General features: G+C 37.1%; 2 protein-coding genes across 4 annotated transcripts in view; one reads left to right on the top strand and one right to left on the bottom strand.

Moving 5' to 3' along the window:
* Window positions 1-993: 993 nt before the first annotated feature.
* Window positions 994-1,940, bottom strand: hes2.1 (hes family bHLH transcription factor 2, tandem duplicate 1; the record flags this gene model as incomplete). The annotated part of the gene is made up of 4 exons (XM_083555142.1): window positions 994-1,319; window positions 1,440-1,527; window positions 1,638-1,733; window positions 1,851-1,940. The coding sequence occupies 4 exons, from the start codon at window positions 1,938-1,940 to the stop codon at window positions 994-996; spliced, it is 600 nt and encodes a 199-aa protein (XP_083411268.1).
* Window positions 1,941-15,093: 13,153 nt separating this feature from the next.
* The window catches only part of espn (espin), a 45,855-nt gene continuing 41,862 nt past the window's right edge, over window positions 15,094-19,086 (top strand). For all 3 annotated transcript variants that reach the window (XM_083554656.1, XM_083554655.1, XM_083554654.1), the window contains exon 1: window positions 15,094-15,864. In XM_083554656.1, coding sequence (XP_083410782.1) covers window positions 15,571-15,864 — 294 coding nt within the window. In that variant the 5' untranslated portion in view covers window positions 15,094-15,570. The remainder of the gene's footprint in view (window positions 15,865-19,086) is intronic.

Genomic DNA, 19,086 nt, shown 5'->3' with positions numbered 1-19,086 from the left:
ATGACAGTTTTAACCATTTATATCTTGGTTATATATATAATATTGCAAAATGCTCACAGTTTATCCTGTAAACAGTCATTCTCTCGCTGGCTTCATTTTTCCCCCCATTCGAAAAAAATAATATAAAAAACACTCAGCTTGATATGCTACCAGGAAAACAAAAATGCAAAGCTCTCTGTTCTTAACACTTTCCAAGTTTACCCATTTATGGTTATGCAAAACATCTGACCTGCAAGTCCCTTTATTGAGACTGTATGAATAAAACCCTTCTTGACTAATCATTTTCCAAATTCCAAAATGTATTATTTGGATCTGTGCTTTGCCTATATTTGATTGATGCGATGTTTCACAGGCTCCAAACACTGCAGCATAGATTTTATTTATGCATAAATAGAAATATCCTGTGCTTTATAGAGGGGCAACAGGATATTTTAATTACCACTGATGCAATCACTCAATATAGACTCTAAGATTTCCAATACTGATTTCACCCTTTGTCCTTTCTGTTATTTTTTGCTTTTATTTATCCTTTCCAAAAATACAATCAACTTAATTTCATTTCAACTTCAGTCACCATTTTATTTAATATGGCAAAATGAAGCAAATCAACTCGCACATAATTTTCATGAAAAATGTGTTTATTATTGTCTGATAACACAAGAACACACAGTGTTTACCATTTCTTTTTTGCACAGACCAAATAAACAAAAGTCAATCGTGCAAACCTCATGAAATACATTATAACCCGTGGGGTTTACAATTTTTGTTGTTTACAACCTGAATGTCTTGACACCCCAGAGAGGATTGCATTAAGTCTCTCTAACATTGTTTCTATACCTATGATCTGTGCTTTACTGGCTCTATATTATATACTGTGTTGGGTCATATTCCACGGCCAGTTTGCAAAGCTTATGACTTACGCATAAAACAATAAATACATTTTTTGCACAAATAAAAATATATATACACAAAATCCGTGGCATGTTCATTGCTCTACCACGGTCTCCACATGTTTGGAGCTGCTGTCTGAGGTGCTGTATGAACTCCACCGGAAATCGGTCCAGTGACGCTCGAGCGGTTTTCACATCGCAGGAGGTCGTTGGATTTCGGGCTCAGAATGCGCTCGTGCTGGTTTGGTGCAAGCACGCTGGAGGTGCGTGCGCTGCACGTGCGGCAGGCTGGCGAGCTCGGGAGCTTCGCCTGCTGGACGAAGTCGTGCACCCGCGCGCGCGTTTCGCGGTCGAGGCTCGTGCGCGGGAGAAGCGCCGAGACCCGCTGCAGGCACGCGTCATAACCCTCTCTGTAACTGTCTGCTTGGGCTGGAGGGGGAAAAAGAGGAGAAACTAACATTAGATATGCTACATTTCAGCAACAAAAAAAGAAATAATGATTCTTCTTATTGTTATTGTTATTGCATAAAAACGCACGCGCGAAATTACCTTCAGCAGGTGAAGACTGGAGATCTCTGAGAAACTTCACGGTCATTTCCAAGATGTCGGCTTTCTCCAGCTTTGAGTAGCGAGACGTCTAAAACAGAGGACGAATTGGAGACATTAGACATCGATTCTTATCAATAATCTTACTGAACTTTGTCATTTGTAATTATATGTGATTAATTCTCGAAACTTGATACTTACATCTTTGCCAGCCAGAGGAACAATCAGATCCTTTAACTTGTTGAGGCTCTCATTGATGCGCGCGCGCCTTCTTTTCTCCATTAGAGGTTTGAGAGTCTGCAATGAAAGAGAGAAAAAAAAAGCAACAATTAAAGACATGAAAATTGAAAAACAAAATGCATTTGTGATGGTGGAAATGATGGGGGGGGGGGAAGCAGCAGAAATGGTCTTCACCTTTCTCAGTTCGTTTGCCTCTTTCCTTTGAGCCACAGTCATTCTGGAGCTCATGGAGTATGTTGTGTCAGGGATGATGTGAGGAGGCATGTTTGCTTTGAGATGTGAGCTCGTTGAAAGTCGATGCTGGTTTGTGGTCCTAAGACCGGACTCCTGTCTTATATAGGGGCCTTGAGCGTCGGTGGGGAGGGTCCCAAACCTATTGTGGCTCTGTGATGAGGAGGAGGAGGAGGAGGAGGGTGCCGTTGGTGTCTCCGCGCGCTTTTTCACGGCCATCTGCTGACTACATGATTGAGGTTTAATCTAAACTCCTGGCACGCGCCGGACTGTTCCGATCGCATGAGCGTGTAATAGTGTATGAACGTTTCATTTCTATATGTTTCTATGAGCATTTCCGACCATTAAAAATGTGCACTATGCAAAATGTGACTTTGCAAATTATTTTTTACATTCCAGAGAATTAATGCATGGTTTCATTTCCTAGAAGGCTTTTTGACGGAGTTCACAGCTTGATTAACTGTTCAATCTTATGGCACAATGAAATTCACAAATGATCACATGTGGGCAGTGTATATTTAGTTTCTTTAATGAGCATGTATAGGCTTTTTATGTGTTTTAGTCACTGGCATGAAAGAAAGAAAGAAAGAAAGAAAGAAAGAAAGAAAGAAAGAAAGAAAGAAAGAAAGAAAGAAAGAAAGAAAGAAAGAAAGAAAAGAAAAATAATCTATATGGCTTTTATCTCGACACATAACATCCTAATAGTTTGTTTTGTAATTAATAAACGAGTTTTTGGTATTACAAGCAAATGATAGATAGATAGATAGATAGATAGATAGATAGATAGATAGATAGATAGATAGATAGATAGATAGATAGATAGATAGATAGATAGATAGATAGATAGATAGATAGATAGATAGATAGATAGATAGATAGATAGATAGATTAACACTTAATGTGTTGCTTCTAAGCAAATTTGCTGTAGTTTTTCTATATAAATGTACTTTGTTGTAGGTTTAAATGTGACATTACTGCAGATGGTCCTTGGAACAGGGGTCATGTATCTCGATCCCCAAGCTTTCAGCACCCAAGCCACGCCATATGCATACACGTATTTGATGTTTACGTAAACTTTACTGCAGTTCTGATTGGCTGAAATAGCTTGTGTAATGACGTTCAGTGTAGATTTGGAACTATGTGGCTTAATGTAAGCTGGGGGAGGGGGGAGTGGTCTGCAAACACCACATGGACATGCTTCAGCTGATCCCGAGTCTAACATGTTTGCATAATGAATATCTAATCAAAACAAGTATATTGTAATGACAAAGAAACGTTTTGGTTGCTTTTAAACTAAAATGAAAGCACAAATCGGAAAGCATTATTTGAAATCCAATTGCAAGCCAATCTAGTAAGAATTGTTGGTTTTATAAATGAAAATAAGTTTAATCTTAAATTCGGCAAAACCGTTTATCGTTATACACGTCGATGTTTCAATGGATACTGTTTTCACGCGCTCGGCACGAGCCAATAATGCGCGCCACATGGACATCTGCTACTGCAACCACTGCGCGCCACCGTACCGTCTACCAACCCCCCACAACCCTGCCCCACTTCTAACCTGTTCAGTACATATTGACAGCAAGTTTGTGTGCATTCATAATGGTGATTGCAAACAATGTTCACAGTATCAAGTTATGATTTTATCTTAACACTAAGTATTGTAATAAAACGAGTTGGCTAAATGCTGCCCAGCGCATGCGCCCTGTGCTTAACGGTGCACCAGCTAAAACTGTCTTCTTTTTTCTTGCTAACTTGAGTCCTAAGAATGATAAGGATCCCAAAGGATGATTTCGGTTTGACGCCGTCTTTTGTGCATATTTATGGCGTGGGTATGCCATCTGTGCACTCTTCAATTTGTGTCAAAGAAAAAACCTGGACCTCCCTGTATACTTCTTGGAGTCCAGAGGCACATAAATAACTTATGCAGTTTTATACTATTAACATTGTTGCTAACATTATTGACCAATTTATGAACAACATTCGACAAATAATAATAATTTTTGCTTAAATGATTGAACCTGTTTAATTAGTCTGTAAATAATTTATTGTGCTCTAAGCAAACAGTTTACAAACTCTATACAAACCTCACACTCATTATGTGTTTCACTAAATAACAGAACAGAATGTCTTTAGTTCTGGTTTAATATTAAAATCTGAACTACACATGTATCTTTACAAAGACTAACATTATTGGATGCTTTATTGACTGCAAACAAAACATAGGTCTAGCAGGAATACAGAGACAGGAAGTAGTCTTAAACTCATGACATAGTGACTCAAAACTCATGTTGGGAATTAGACATTAACAATGCTGACTTGTAATATGGCAAGTCAAAATAAACTGATGAACAAATGCTTTTTTGTTGGCGGAAATTTGTAGCCTGTGCCCACCAATAGTTGTTGAACCCAAGTATTAAAATTGCACTGTATCAGGCTTTCATTTGACTCTAAATATTTTGCTAATTTAAAGTGGCCTTATTTAAACATGAAATGACAACCTTTCATATCACCATTTACATTATTTACATGCTGGCCAAGTTCAAAGCAGGAAGTATTTTAATACGGACCACCAGACATGAAACTAGATCACTGCAAAGCATCACACCCACTCTAACACAATGAATAGCATTTAGGAAAAACAATCCTGGTTTATTTTGAGTGAGAAAACACACTAAAGCACCTGTAACTTATGTTTTGAGCATAACTCTGCACTAACATTAACCAGAGCTCAGGGTCCAACCATAGAAAATGCAGCTTTGGGGCACCAACAACAGCAGGATTTGCTATATAATTTTTGCATATTGGAACATTCTTGGCACCAATCAACAACAAGGGATTGGAGTCCATTTCCATAGGATTGTGTTAAGATGAAGAAACACTAGAGGAAAAAGAAAAGACTTAGAGCAATTATAACATGTAATTCTTTATATATTAATTAATTGGAAAATTCCAGCTTATTCCTTATCGGTCAAATATTAGCAATAAAGTGATGCCAGCAGCTTAATGTTTTATATGCAACAAGCTGAAGTGAATGCAAGGAGTGGAATGTTGATCTCTTTATGTTCATGGCTAGAACATTCTCAGGGTGAGTCTCTGAAGCACTTCCAAGTTCTTTCAGTGGAACTCCCTTATCTTGGTTTTACCTTTTTTACACCTTTCTTTTGCACTGAAAAGAAAGAATATCATCTTACACTCTTCAACTATCTGTTTTGGTCATTCTGTGCCCACTGTTCCCTCTGATTCATGTTCTTGACCAGCAGAAATGGAACCTGAGGGTGTTGTGAAAAAAACAAAAAACAAGGAATCAGTAGTTTTTGAACTATTTAAACCAGTTCATATGACACCTATGCTAAAATTAAAATAACCTTTTTTACCTTTTTGGCTGTTTGATGTGTGTTTGATTGCATTCAAAGACTGTATCTACTCTACTTGCATTTAGTTTGTTTAGCTGATTGATTAAATGTACATAAAGGTGTTCAAGTGTTCAGTAAGTGTATTAGCGGCTATATTACATTTCTTCTTCTATTTGACTAATACACTCGCTAAGACCTAAAGTACTTTGTAAAAATTTTAGGTGGGAAAAATTCTGTAAGGAAAGAATGCTCTTACTTAACAAAATAAAAAGTAAATGAATAGAAAAGAAATCCAAATCAAATGAATATGTGACCGCCCTTTGCCTACAAAACTGCATAAAATCTTCATGGAACACTTTTTGAGTTTTTGAAGGCATTTGGCAGATATTGTTCCAAACATCTTGGAGACCTAAGCACAGCTCTTCTGTGGATATAGGCTGCCTCAAATAATTCTGTATCTTTATGTCATTCCAAACAGGACTCAGAGCTCTGTGGGGGCCGAACTATTACTTTTAGGGCTCCTTGTTCCTGTTTACACTGAATATATATCTTGATTGCATTGGCTGTATTTCTGGGGTAGTTTTATTGCTGCACAATAATTTTGGGGCCATTCAGACATGGTATTGAATGATGGATAAGTACCTGCCTGTATTTCTCAGCAATAAGGTGACCAGCAATCCTGGTCAAAACTCCATTTGCACAAATGCAGCCCCAAACTTACAAGGAACCAAATTTCACTGTTGCCTGCAAGCACCCATTATTGTACCGCTCTCCAGCCACTTGTTTTTTTACTACAGCCAAATATTTCAGATTTTGACTTATCATTCAGAGCACTTGCTGCTTTTTTCTGCCCCCAGTTCCTTTGTTTTTGGTGCATTGTTGAATTGCTTAGCCTTGATTCCATATCAGAGACATGGGTTTTTGGCTCCAATTTTTCCAAGAAGACCACTTCTTGCCAGACTTCTCCAGACAGTAAATGGGTTAACCTGGCTCCATTGGTTTCACCAGTTCTTTGAAGGGAAATAAGCATGATGTGTCTTTTATTTGCTGCATTATTTTTCCTTGGCTGACCACTATGTCTATGTTTCCCAAAATTGCCTGATTCTGATTCAAAGTACTGTAATTTGAACAGCACATATTGAAACCATATTCTGTTTTGAAATCTTTGCCTCAGTGAGACCTTGATGATGCAGTATAACTACCTTGTGTCTCGTTGCCATGGTTTACGACCTGTGACAAGAAACTGATTCTATAAAAAGAATATCTGGTCTGTTTATTTGCTTTCCATTTTTTTATTGATAAAAAAAATTAATGATGAATACAATTTATTTTTTGAAAGCACTTTACATTAAAACTTTTGCACAGTACAATACTGTACTTAATAAGCCCCTGGCTGCAAAACGCTTGCAAACCCTTGACTCTTTACTCAAATAAAGAATGTGTCTGAATCAAACAATGTTATGACAGCTACGCTTAGCCTTTCCAAAGTTTTTCAAGCATCCAAATCAAATGCCACCATTATCAAATCATATATTTACAAGCTTCCCGTTGTGCGAGGGGCACTGTCATGACAGGTTTTGGAAATATCTATTAGGTAAAGTGAATGGAACTCATAACGCAGCTGCATATAAAGACATTCTAGGCAGTACGCTTGACAACTTTGTGGCAATAGTTGGGAAAGACCCACATATGGGTTTGATGGTTAGGTGTCTATGTACTTTTGAAGTGTAGTTTTTAAGAGCAATATTTACATACACACCTTCTAAACAGAAGTTGGGATAGTTGTAAAAACTACACTCTCTTGTAACAACTACAGTTGGTTGATTGATGTTCCAGCAATGTTACTAAATTGAGTTTCAATACAAACTCATTCATACAATATATGGACAATAGTTTGTGGACACCTGAGCATAAGATTCCTATGTGCTTTTGGAACATCCCATTCCACATTTAATCCTTTAGTCTTCTGGAGAAATGTTCCTCTAGATTTTGGAAAGTTTTTCTGGTGATTAAAAGTGAATATGTTCTTTATAAGTGTAAGTTTGTCCCTGATGAGCAAGCCGGTGGCGACTGTGGCAAGGAAAAACTCCCTGAGATAGCATAAGAAAGAAACTTTAAGAGGAACCAGACTCAAGAGGGAACCCATCATCATCTGGGTTGCACTGAATGTCCATTTGTAGCAGATATACGATGTTGCGGGGTACAGTGATGATAATCAGAAAATATATAGCCAAGTACTGATGTAGAGTGAGAAGTCCTGGGGTGCAGCATTCTGATTCACCTCAAACATGTTCAATAGGTTTAAGAACAGATCTCTTCAGCAGGCTACCCAAGATCTTCCACTCCACCCCATGTGAGCCATATTTTCTGGAGCTTGCTTTGTACACAGAGGTATTGCCATGCTGGAACAGGTATGGGTCTGTTAGTTTAAGTGACAGGAATTTTTATGCTATGAATCACATTCAAAGACATCATATACAATTGTGTGCCTCCAGCTTGTTGACCATATACAGTACTGTAATCATTAATATACACATATATTACCCTTGTTTTGAAAGATATATAGGAATAATGTGTAGACACATGTAAAGCCCAATTTACATGTTTCACATTTACAATTTTCATATATATATATATATATATATATATATATATATATATATATATATATATATATATATATATATATATATATATATATATATATATACATATACATACATACATACATACATATGTGTGTGTGTGTGTGTGTGTGTGTGTGTGTGTGTGTGTGTGTGTGTGTGTGTGTGTGTGTGTGTGTGTGTGTGTGTGTGTAAGTATATATCCCTTGGACTTCTGGACTTAGTTCTTTTGTTTATATGAAGTGCACTTTCATACTAAGAATAACAAAATAATTTATTGTTTCAATTTCTATTAAATCGTTTTATTCAGCAGTTTTACTGGTAAGTTAATTAAAAATGCATTTAAAAAATGTTTTAATAGATGTATTAAAAATGTGTCCCCAGTTGATGGTCAGACATGGCTTGGGATGCTGTGCATCAAGCATTTAGGGTCCAATAATTAAGCAATCCAAATCTGCAGTTGAGCTTCCCAAGCCTAACCTAATGTTATTTTTGTGGACATCTGTTATTGTGCACATGTGTTTTGTGTAGAATGAATATAAGATTCAATTTTTGGATTGTGGTTTCTTCTTTGCAATGCATCTGTTGAAACACCAAGCATGTGTGGTTCTGGGCTGTTCAAGGTGGAGTTTGTTCAGTTTCTTTTATCGCTTTATTATTCAATCTGATGGCATAAGACATATCTTTGTACTTCATAACTAAGGTTGAATGTATCTTATTTTTAGAGAAGCTACCCGAAGCCCATAAAGGATCAAGCTTTCAAGAGCGTCCAACAGCCAGACAAGCTTATGTGTAATGTCATAATACCATCAAGACTTACAATTAGGCTTTAATTATACCCAAAAACCCAAGCCAAACATCAAGCCAAATAAAGTGAACATCTGCTGATGTGTAACTTTACGCACAAACATTCCTGTTTTTCGGTCCCACTGCGTATTTTGTGACGTGGAACAGCATGTCTATCTTTTCCACCAATTAAAATGCAGTATTCACTCCTACATAAGGCTTTTGGAGCAATGATGCGCCTGCGTCCATGAGAGAAGCCTGGAAGGTGTGTAGAATGTCACTCTTTATCTGGTTGTCCATGTAGCACGCACACACTGCGCAATGCATCGTAGCATAGCTGTTCTATCAATCCTATTGTGCGCGTGCTGGAAAGAAGGGCGCGTTTTTTGAAAAGTGCTGCGCCCTGGGGTCCCGAGGGTGCTGATTTGGGGTCATATTCAATGCACGAGAACGGCACGAGCCACGCAGACAAAAGAGCAGATGGCTCTGCAATTAGAATGAATTACAGAGACGAACAGGCAGCGAACTCGTGCGTTTTTCATGCCATTTTCCATCTTATGATGATGCAGTCTCGATGGCTGCATGTTCAAAATAAAATAAAAAAAAACCCTGGATGTCCAGCAATAACAGTATAGATACATCTCTAGACATAATGCAAAAAAGATTTCCAATATATTGTATTAGATGTCAAATAAATAAATAAATAAATAGTTTGTAATGCTTGGTGCAAGTCGTTCTTTGCTGCAAGCTACTTGTTCAGATAATACATTTATATAGTTAAAATACTGTATACTAAATGCATTGTTGAATTGCTTTTCGATTTAAAGTCTCCCAGAAAGGACTCCGATGGTTCACGTGGTTGTGGAAAGGGCGGAGATCTGCCCCGCCCCACGAAGCACGTGCTCTCGTCTCATTTGCGCTCGAGCTCCTCGGCGGAAAAGCGCGCTCGATACAAGCGCACGCGCCTGCACTGCACACCTCCAGTATACAGTTCCTGCAGAACCAGGGCGAAAAAGACATCCCCGGTGAGTCCCATCTCAAAATCTATTTTTATGAATTGTTTTTGGTAGACATAAAACAACATTGCATAGTTCTATATCGGTATTTAATCAATTGTATATTTATATATTCGTTATTGCATTGTTAATCTTCACAAGTTTATTCCTAAGAGACGTGGTTCTGAATCGTGCCTCTAATATACTTCTGATGTGATGAAATCATACTCATGGTGCATGCCTGAAGGGTTCTTTGGCTTGACTTGAATAAGGCATATTTATGTATAACCTTGCATCTGTAACTGTAATGTAACCGTAAACAAATGACCCTCAATGAATCACTTGGAAGAGTGAAGAAGACCTGGTAATAAAAATGCTTATTTTAATTTCAGAAATATTACCAGAATTAGTTGTTTTATCAATTTATCTGAAAAGGAATTTGTTTTATGAAATGACCAGCAACAAGAGAAAGGCCACATGTGCACCCATCTTCAGACTGTGGTAAGTCCTATTTCTATGTAAGAATGATAAACAAGAGCAAAGGAGCAAATAAAAAATGAGTGCATTTGTGATTTTTTTGTAAACATCTGTGTAATAATGTTCGCATGCATTAAGTCAGTGTTATTGTATAAAACAATTCAGAATTACTATATTAAAGTTTCATAAATGGTTGAATCGTATTGTAGGTTTTTTAGACCAGGTTTATTTTGGATTTGTTGTACAAAATAATGCTTCAAATAATAAGATCATATTATTTGAAGTATGTATATATATTAAATGTATATAATAGAAGTATGTATTTAAGAAGTATGTCTTTAAATTGTTAAACCCATTATAGTGATTGATCATTTGATAACTATAATAACTATAAAATGATTTCCACATCTGTAATAAAAAAAAAAGTGGACCCACATTGCTTCACCAATCTTAAAAGGCGCCTTAAACTCATCTTGGGAAAAAGTGGTTTATAATATGTCTGACTCTGATATTTACATCTGTAAAATAAAGTACAATTCATATATTTATTTTAGAAGTGGTATTTTAAGCCATACACATTCATGCTTCTTCCAGATGTTTTCATCTCGAGTCATCTAGCACACTATACATGCACATAACAGGTTAGTGTCTTCATATTGATAATTATATATATATATATATATATATGAATAAGTTAATTAAATTATTTCTGAATTTGTACAAGCTGTGTTTCAGCAGTATTGCCTACATTAAACTAATTTGGCATCTAAAAAGATACTTGACAAATTTTATATAGTCATAATATCCTGATTTGGTTCATTGTATAGTATGAAAAATACTTAAACATATTAATGCTCTTTATTTTGTTATGTGCACTCAAAAGCATAAATTGTACTACATAAGTTGGCAGAGTGGCACAGTGGGCAGCACAAGTGAGAGGCCAACCTTAAAACTCCAGAATCTCAGATTTGATCCTGAACTTAGATTGCTTTTCATGTGGAACTATTTATGTTCTCCCTGTATTTTTGTGTGAGCTTCCTCCAGGTTCTTCTGTTTTCTCCCACTGAACAAAACATGGAAGCAGGTGGACTGGCTATTCTTTATAACTCTCAAATGGAAATAAATGTGTGAATGTGTGTAGAAGAGGTGGACTGTGATGGACTGGTGATTCATCTCAGTGAAATCTTCTGTCTTGTGGCCAATGTACCAGCTTTAAATCCATTACAACCCTCACCAGTATTAACTGGTTTCTGAAGATAAATAAACGAATGATTACAGCACATTAATCATTAAATAAATCAATTGTGTGAATAGTAGTTGTCAGGTCCCAGAATATCTACTGGTACATCCGTGTGTGTGTGTGTGTGTGTGTGTGTGTGTGTGTGTGTGTGTGTGTGTGTGTGTGTGTGTGTGTGTGTGTGTGTGTGTGTGAAAGAGAGAGAGAGAGAGAGAGAGAGAGAGAGAGAGGAAGAGAGAGAGAGAGAGAGAGAGAGAAAGAGAGAGAGAGAGAGAGAGAGAGAGAGAGAGAGAGAGAGAGAGAGAGAAATAAAGCTTTTTTATGTGCTTTCTGGTTTTGTGTCTTTTTTGAACACACACCCAAAGCCCAAAATAAAATAATTTTCTCCTTGTTGTCTGTGTTTTTTTTTAAAGAGTTGGCTGTATTTTTTAAGTGTTTCCTTTTACATAAATCCTCAATATGTCCAGCATAATAAAACAATAAATGATTTTGTCATTTGTCTTCAAACGCTTTAAAGTGGTGTACACAAAGCACTGATTACAAAAATACAAAACCATTAACACATAACCCACAAATAAGTGCAAAATTAAAATGGATAAATAAAGAATCATTTATAAGCATGTGGAGTGTCAAAATATTAAGAGAAGAAAACACAGGGTTTCGTTGATCTTTGAGTTCAAATATAAAGAGCTGATTATCCCATAAATAATCAGTATAAAAAAAAAATGCAAAATGAGCTTTGTGAAGAAACGCAATGGTTACTGTTAAAGAAAGGCTACAGTGGTGCATGCAAAATGTTTCTCATGACCGATTTTTTTATTTTATTTTATAAGAGGTCTATAGTTGTTCACACCCGAAATAACCGCATTTGTAAAAAGAAATTATAAATATAGGTACAAAAAAAAAAAAAAAAAAAAAAAAAAAAAATATATATATATATATTCCCGTGGGCTCACCACCTGCAGGAGGGATCATAAGGGACGGTGCTGTGAGGATTGGGCAGCAGTCGAAGGCGGGGGCCTGCTTAGACTGCTGCCCCCGCGACCCGGATTACGGATAAGCGGTAGAAAATGGATGGATGGATGGATGGATATATATATATATATATATATATATATATATATATATATATATATATATATATATATATATATATATATATATATATGTGTGTGTGTGTGTGTGTGTGTGTGTGTGTGTGAGTGTGTGTGTGTGTGTGTGCGTGCGTGTGTGTGTGTGTGTGTGTGTGTGTGTATTCTGCTTCAAGCTGGTTTTAAGCTGGTTATATTAGTTAAAAAAAAAAGGCTATTTAAACACATAATAATGTATAATATTATCAAAAGATCTTTTGACAATGCAATTTCCCGGCTCGCGCCCCAACATGGTGTCCGTGGGTAAAGTTCAAAGCTTTCACTCTCACGCTAAAGGCTTTAGTTCTGTTTTGTTCTGATGAAACTGCCAGAGCAGCAGCAGATGGCACTTTTTCCGTTGGCGCTTTTCTGACTCCTGACTCTGATCATTGGAGGGAAATTTGAATAACTGTCACGCGTCGGACGCGTGCGACTTATAATCCCTGCATTTCCCACGCCACGGCTGAGTGACTCTCAGCAGGCTGGCCAGATCTTCTATATATATAGAAAGTATATATATATATATATATATATATATATATATATATATATATATATATATATATATATATATATATATATATATATATATATATATATATATATATATATATATATATATATATATATACTTTTTAATAAATGTTACTTTTTAAACCAAATTATTATTATTATTATTATTATTATTATTATTATTATTATTATAGTTTGGAATAATTTTTGTTTTCCACATATTGCTATACTTACTTACTCAATATGAATGGAATTGTCTTCAATAATTCAATAATATTTCATTCATATTTAGCATGACGTAAGCAACCTACACGTACACGTTCACATTTCGGTTTTTCAATGGTTGCAATCCCTCCAATATAAATTGCATTTATAATTAATAAATCAATATTTTTTTTTATAATTCTTATTAAAGCAATAAATATTGGGAATTTGCATAAAAATAGCTAAGTCATTTAAACATACGGTGAAGTCCATGCTCAGAGTGAGTGGCTGAGACAACATTCATAGTGGTCTTTGGGGACTTGTTGCCCCCCCCCCCCGACATACACACACACACACACACACACACACACACACACACACACACATGACCCCGAGGAATGAACCACCGCCGTCAGAATGGCGCGTGCGGCTCAATATCTGTTAAGTACTTGAAGAGGAGGGGGGGCGGGGGGGGGGGTGATACGAGTACGCGGCACGCGCCGGGCACGAGCTTGATTTCCCCTTCCAACACACACACACACACACACACACGTTTCCTTCCCAGGGGCTTTGGCTGGACAAAAGCGCGAGAGGAATAATTAGGCTCTGAAATATAAATGTGTTGGACAGTTATGTTGACTGTGAACAAAAAATGCCTGTGTTTGCGTGTAAAAATTATATAAATACAATAATGACATCTAAGGTATAAAGTACATTTGTTTTTATTTGTTTACAATTTAACATAAATAACAAATAATAATATAATTTTTAACGTAAACATATAATCTTACAGTGTAATAAGTGTAATAAGTGTAATAAGGCCTGTCATTGCTTTAAGGTATAATTGGTTGTATTTCACAGCAATCAAACTAAAATGCAAACATTGTACGATACATTTGCAGGGGTCTACTTTTTTACTTTCTTGGGCTGCGGATGTTTTATAAATAAAAATAAATTCCGCTTGTGCCAATTTCCCGCAGTTGTTTCAGTCGCAGGTTTTTATGCATATTATAGTGTGAGATACATTTTCATTATATATTCAACTTAATTAATAATTACATCACATTATACATAATAGTTTTCGTTGGGAGTGACGACGATGGACAGGATTAGAAATGAGTTTATTAGAGGGACAGCGCATGTAGGACGTATTGGAGACAAGGTGAGGGAGGTGAGATTGAGATGGTTTGGACATAGGCAGAGGAGAGACATGAGGTATATCAGTAGGAGAATGCTGAGGATGGAGCCACTAGGAAGGAGGACAAGATGAAGATCAAGGAGGAGGTTTATGGATGTGGTGAAGGAAGACATGCAGGTAGTTGGTTTGAAAGAGGCAGATGGTATGGAGATGGAGATGAATGATCTGCTGTGGCGACTCCTAATGGGAGAAGCTAAAAAAAGAAGAAGAAGAAGATAGAGATAAAATGTGCGGCAGGCACCCACGCTAAAATTGTATTGCATGAAACTGGTCTGTAAAGCAAAAAAAAGGTTGAGGACCGCTGCTTTAATGAATCAACGCAAAATAAAAGCCTCATTAATCAGACTGGGCTTGTCTGCCACCTATTGGTAATGAAGGGTAATACAGGTTATTTTAATATTTATTACAGCCTGGTGTTTATAGGCTACACACAAATGGTAATAATAATAATAATAATAATAATAATAATAATAATAATAATAATAATAATAATAATACCCCGACAAACTATAGTATATAATAATTTAAAAAATTTAAACCAAGGATAAAATCCTTCGTGGGACTGAACGATTCCAATGACACGGAACGCGCGCGCTATTAGACGGCGTGATGAACCGAGGCTCGCGCGCGGCGCTGCTGGTTTGCGCGCGCTGCCCCTTTAACGCTGAGCCGGTTTTAAAGTGAGGCAGGTAACAACTAAAGCAGCTGATCCTCCTCCCCTTCATAGATTATTTAACTAGTTGTCCAGGCAGCGAAGAGCGTCTAAAGGGACCCGAAAGAGAAAACACATCATAACTTCCGATTATTTATCATCATAATGTAGGCGGGCTGACTAGGAAGTAACGGAAACGGGTAACGGGGAAAGTCTGGAGCGCGCACGAGGAAAACTTTAGCTTGCATTCAGATCAAATGTTCCGTCTCCGCTAGCTCGTGCGCATCTTGGGTTCGTTATCAGTTAACAAAAGAGTAACGCTGCGCGGCCATGTGATGCGACATATCCACGGTGCATCTCTTGCATTCATTTTTTTTCCAAACCGTCCAGGCTCCGTTTCTGAGAATTTTTTTGCTTTGCATCGCAGGACACCTGAGGGTTTTTTTTTTACATGTTAAATTGTGCATGAATAGTTGTCACAAGGAGTCGTTATGATCGGGGAGGCGACGCTCCTCGCCGCCAGGCAAGGGGAAATCGAAACCCTTAAAGTGCATTTAGAGGAAAACGTGCTCCACGGGGATGTGAAGGACTCGCTCGGAGCGACACCCGTGCACCACGCGGCGCGCGCTGGGAAGCTCAAGTGCCTCCAGTTCCTGGTAGAAGAAGCCAGCTTACCGGCGAACAGCCTGGCTCATAACGGCGCGAGCCCTGCTCATGACGCCGCCGCCACCGGTAAACTGGCATGTCTGCAGTGGCTGCTGACTCAGGGAGGCTGCCGAGCTTCGGTAAATTTCTTGATATTTTTTTCAACACCAACCATCATGTTTCCGTTAAAAAAAAAAACACATTTATCTCGGGTTGCACACCACACATTGAGCTGGTGCGCCAACTATGCATGGCCTGGCACCTGGCAGCTTTTACCCAATGGAGTGTTCAGTGTTGGTGTGGGTGCATATTTCATTCCAACCAAGCAGCAGCCACACCTGATTCCACCTGTTTCATCAGGTAATCAGTAGATCCAGGTTTGGATTCTGCTTAGCTGGAATAAAAACCTGCACTCATACTGTCCCTATTTGGATAAAAGTGGACACATCATTCATTGAGATCAGAAATCGTCTTAAATGACTATGGGATTAGTTTGATTTCTCTGTGCTGAGTATGATAAACTCACCAAAGTACATATCTTGTTAGTGATGCACTTGAAGTGGTCACCTTTCAATAACAAGACTGAAAATGTTTAGTGTTCCAATTAACAAGTTTATCAAAATAGCAGTATGTGTTGTACTTTTGTCTTTGAATGTTTGTATATTATGTCTCTTTTAGAGGATTAATTAATTGCTCCCAAATTTCGTAAACTGATTATCTCAGAAATGTTGCACATTTGTATCTGCTGTAAGACAATCATGCAGCTTTGTGTGTAACAAATAAAAAAAGCAACGCATCTGTATTAGATGTGGGACACTTTAAATAAAAACAGTCTTTGTTTGCCTATGCATTTGTTTGTATACCGGATAAGTGGCCCAAATCTTTGCATATAGCTGTAGGCATGATAATGGTAATGTTGTTTACTTTCCAGGAATGTACCCAATTTAGGCAGATCGCCCATTCTACTGTCATAGAACATCAAATTATAAGATTATAATATATGTGATATGATTTGTTATCTATTACAACAAATATGTGCTGGTTATTATTTATACACACATTATTTTCATTCAGCTGAATAGACATATAATCGTATATAGTAATTAAAATATAGAAATATGTCAATACTGTTAATTAAGCTCAGTTCCTCTTATAAAGTACAATTATTGATTTGTTTTGTCATGTTAAAGGGGTATGAACTCTTTAGGACCTTAGAGCTGAATCACATTAAACAAATAGCTAGTTTTGGTATGCAGTCTTTGTGTATTTGAGAGAGTTCATTTACAAACAAAGCAAAACTTCTGTCATATTTCTGTACAAATAGTCTGCCTGAAATCAATAGGGTTGGTTAATAAGGTGGCTATTATTCTAAATCTATAAAAGAAATATAGCCCTGTTCAAAAACACGGAAAAAAATATATATTTTCATGGGTAAAAGATGATGACTGTAGTGGGAAAAATAATTCTTCATATAGACCAGGGGTCACCAACGTGGTTCAGGTAGCCCGCAAGGACCACATGAGTAGCTCGTGGGCCTTTTCTAAAAATAGCTGTTTTCTACTTTGTTCAATCATTGTTGATAACTATTATGAGAAATCATTAACATGATCAGTGTCTTCACATAGATGAATATCATTAATTATTAATAATAACATATAATAAAAGGTAAATTTAGCAAATTTCTTATTTCAGATCAAACTGAAAATTGTTGTGTATCAAAGTGGTAGCCCTTCACATTAATTGGTACCTAAGAAGTAGCTCTTAGTTTCAAAAAGGTTGGTGACCCCTGATATAGAACATGTTGTAAATGTAAACGTTAACCACCTGCCTAATCATATGCTACTCCTTCTGCCACATGGATGCCAAAACCTAGGATTTTTCAGGGGAACATTGTCCAAAACAGGGGTCACCAACTTTTTTTTTTTTTTTTTTTTTTTTATTATATGTTATTATTAATAATTAATGATATTCATCTATGTGAAGTCACTAATCATGTTAATGATTTCTCATAATAATTATCAACAATGATTGAACAAAGTAGAAAACAGCTATTTTTAGAAAAAACCCTTGGGCTACTCATGTGGTCCTTGCCACCACCACGTTGGTGACCCCTGGTCCAGAGCATCACAGTGCTTCCACCAGCTTGGCTTTTTCTCATTGTGATTCCTGATGCCATCTTAGAAGTGGCCCTACACACGATGTAAAAGAAAATGACCAGGCCACCTTCTTCTATTGCTCCATGCTCCAGGCCTGTGCCCATTCTGCAGCCACTCAGCCCAATATACTGCATGCTGCGGTGCATGGTGTGTTTAGACACCTTTCTAATAGAGGCAGTATTAATTTTTTCAGCATTTTGTACTCCAGGAGCTCTTCTGTGGTATTGGACAAGAGAGGCTAGCCTTTACTCCCCAAGTGCATCACTGAGCCTGGGGGCCGGTAAACTGCGTTTCTTCCTTGAACCTTTGTTGGAAGGTACTAACCACAGCATACCAGGAACATCCTACATGACCTGGCATTTTGAAGCTGATCCAAATCAATCAACTATTCATCACAATTTGGCCCTGGTCAAAATTGCTCAGATCTTTACAGTTGTCTATTTTTTGCTGCCTATACACCAGTTGACTGTTTTAGAGTAACAGTTACTAGGAAGGTATCTAGAAGTGGCCTGAGACTTGATCACAGAATATACCATAGCTATATTTTCCTTATGTAAAGCAGCACATAAGGCAGTTATTGTTTCTTCCTTCATTTGACCTTGTGCTCTGATTTGCATGACCTAGATGGAATGCCATTTGCATGATTCCACTATGGTACTCCACATGGCTTCCTGTTTCAGCAACCTGATCTCATGTGATATTTGTAGACTTTGTAGGAAGCAAAAGGTAGTGTATTGGTTTTCATATCTAAAAGTCACACGAGAAACCCTGTCTATTTTCTGAATATTATGTACATTTAAGAAGCAACAATACATTGTTTAGATGTTTGGGGAAGGATGACTTTGATGATAACATCTTAACAAAGGTAAATCTAAAGGTTTAGTGAGTATTTTAAGTAACCATATTAAAGACTGCTTAAAGTTGAACAGATTTGAGTGTGATTTGAGAGTGTACACCACTATGTAACTTTAAAGCTATGCACACCGATTTGCAACAAAATTCTAATATGTAATCTGGTCAAAAGCCCCTGAAAAACCTAATATTAAAGCAAAACATGCTGCTACTTTTATAGCAGTAATTGAGGCATTTCTGATGGTTTCTGGTTGGGGATAGTTGCATTTCAAAGTCATGTTACTACCCTAGCTGGTTAGATTGCTAGCTGTATAATAGTATATAACATTTCCTATTCACACGCAGGGTTAAAAT

This window comes from Silurus aristotelis, assembly GCF_946808225.1.
Source record: "Silurus aristotelis genome assembly, chromosome: 11".
Classification (NCBI taxonomy): Eukaryota; Metazoa; Chordata; class Actinopteri; order Siluriformes; family Siluridae; genus Silurus; species Silurus aristotelis.
The sequence above is the reverse complement of the archived record's forward strand: the minus strand, read 5'-3'. Positions and strand labels throughout refer to the sequence as shown.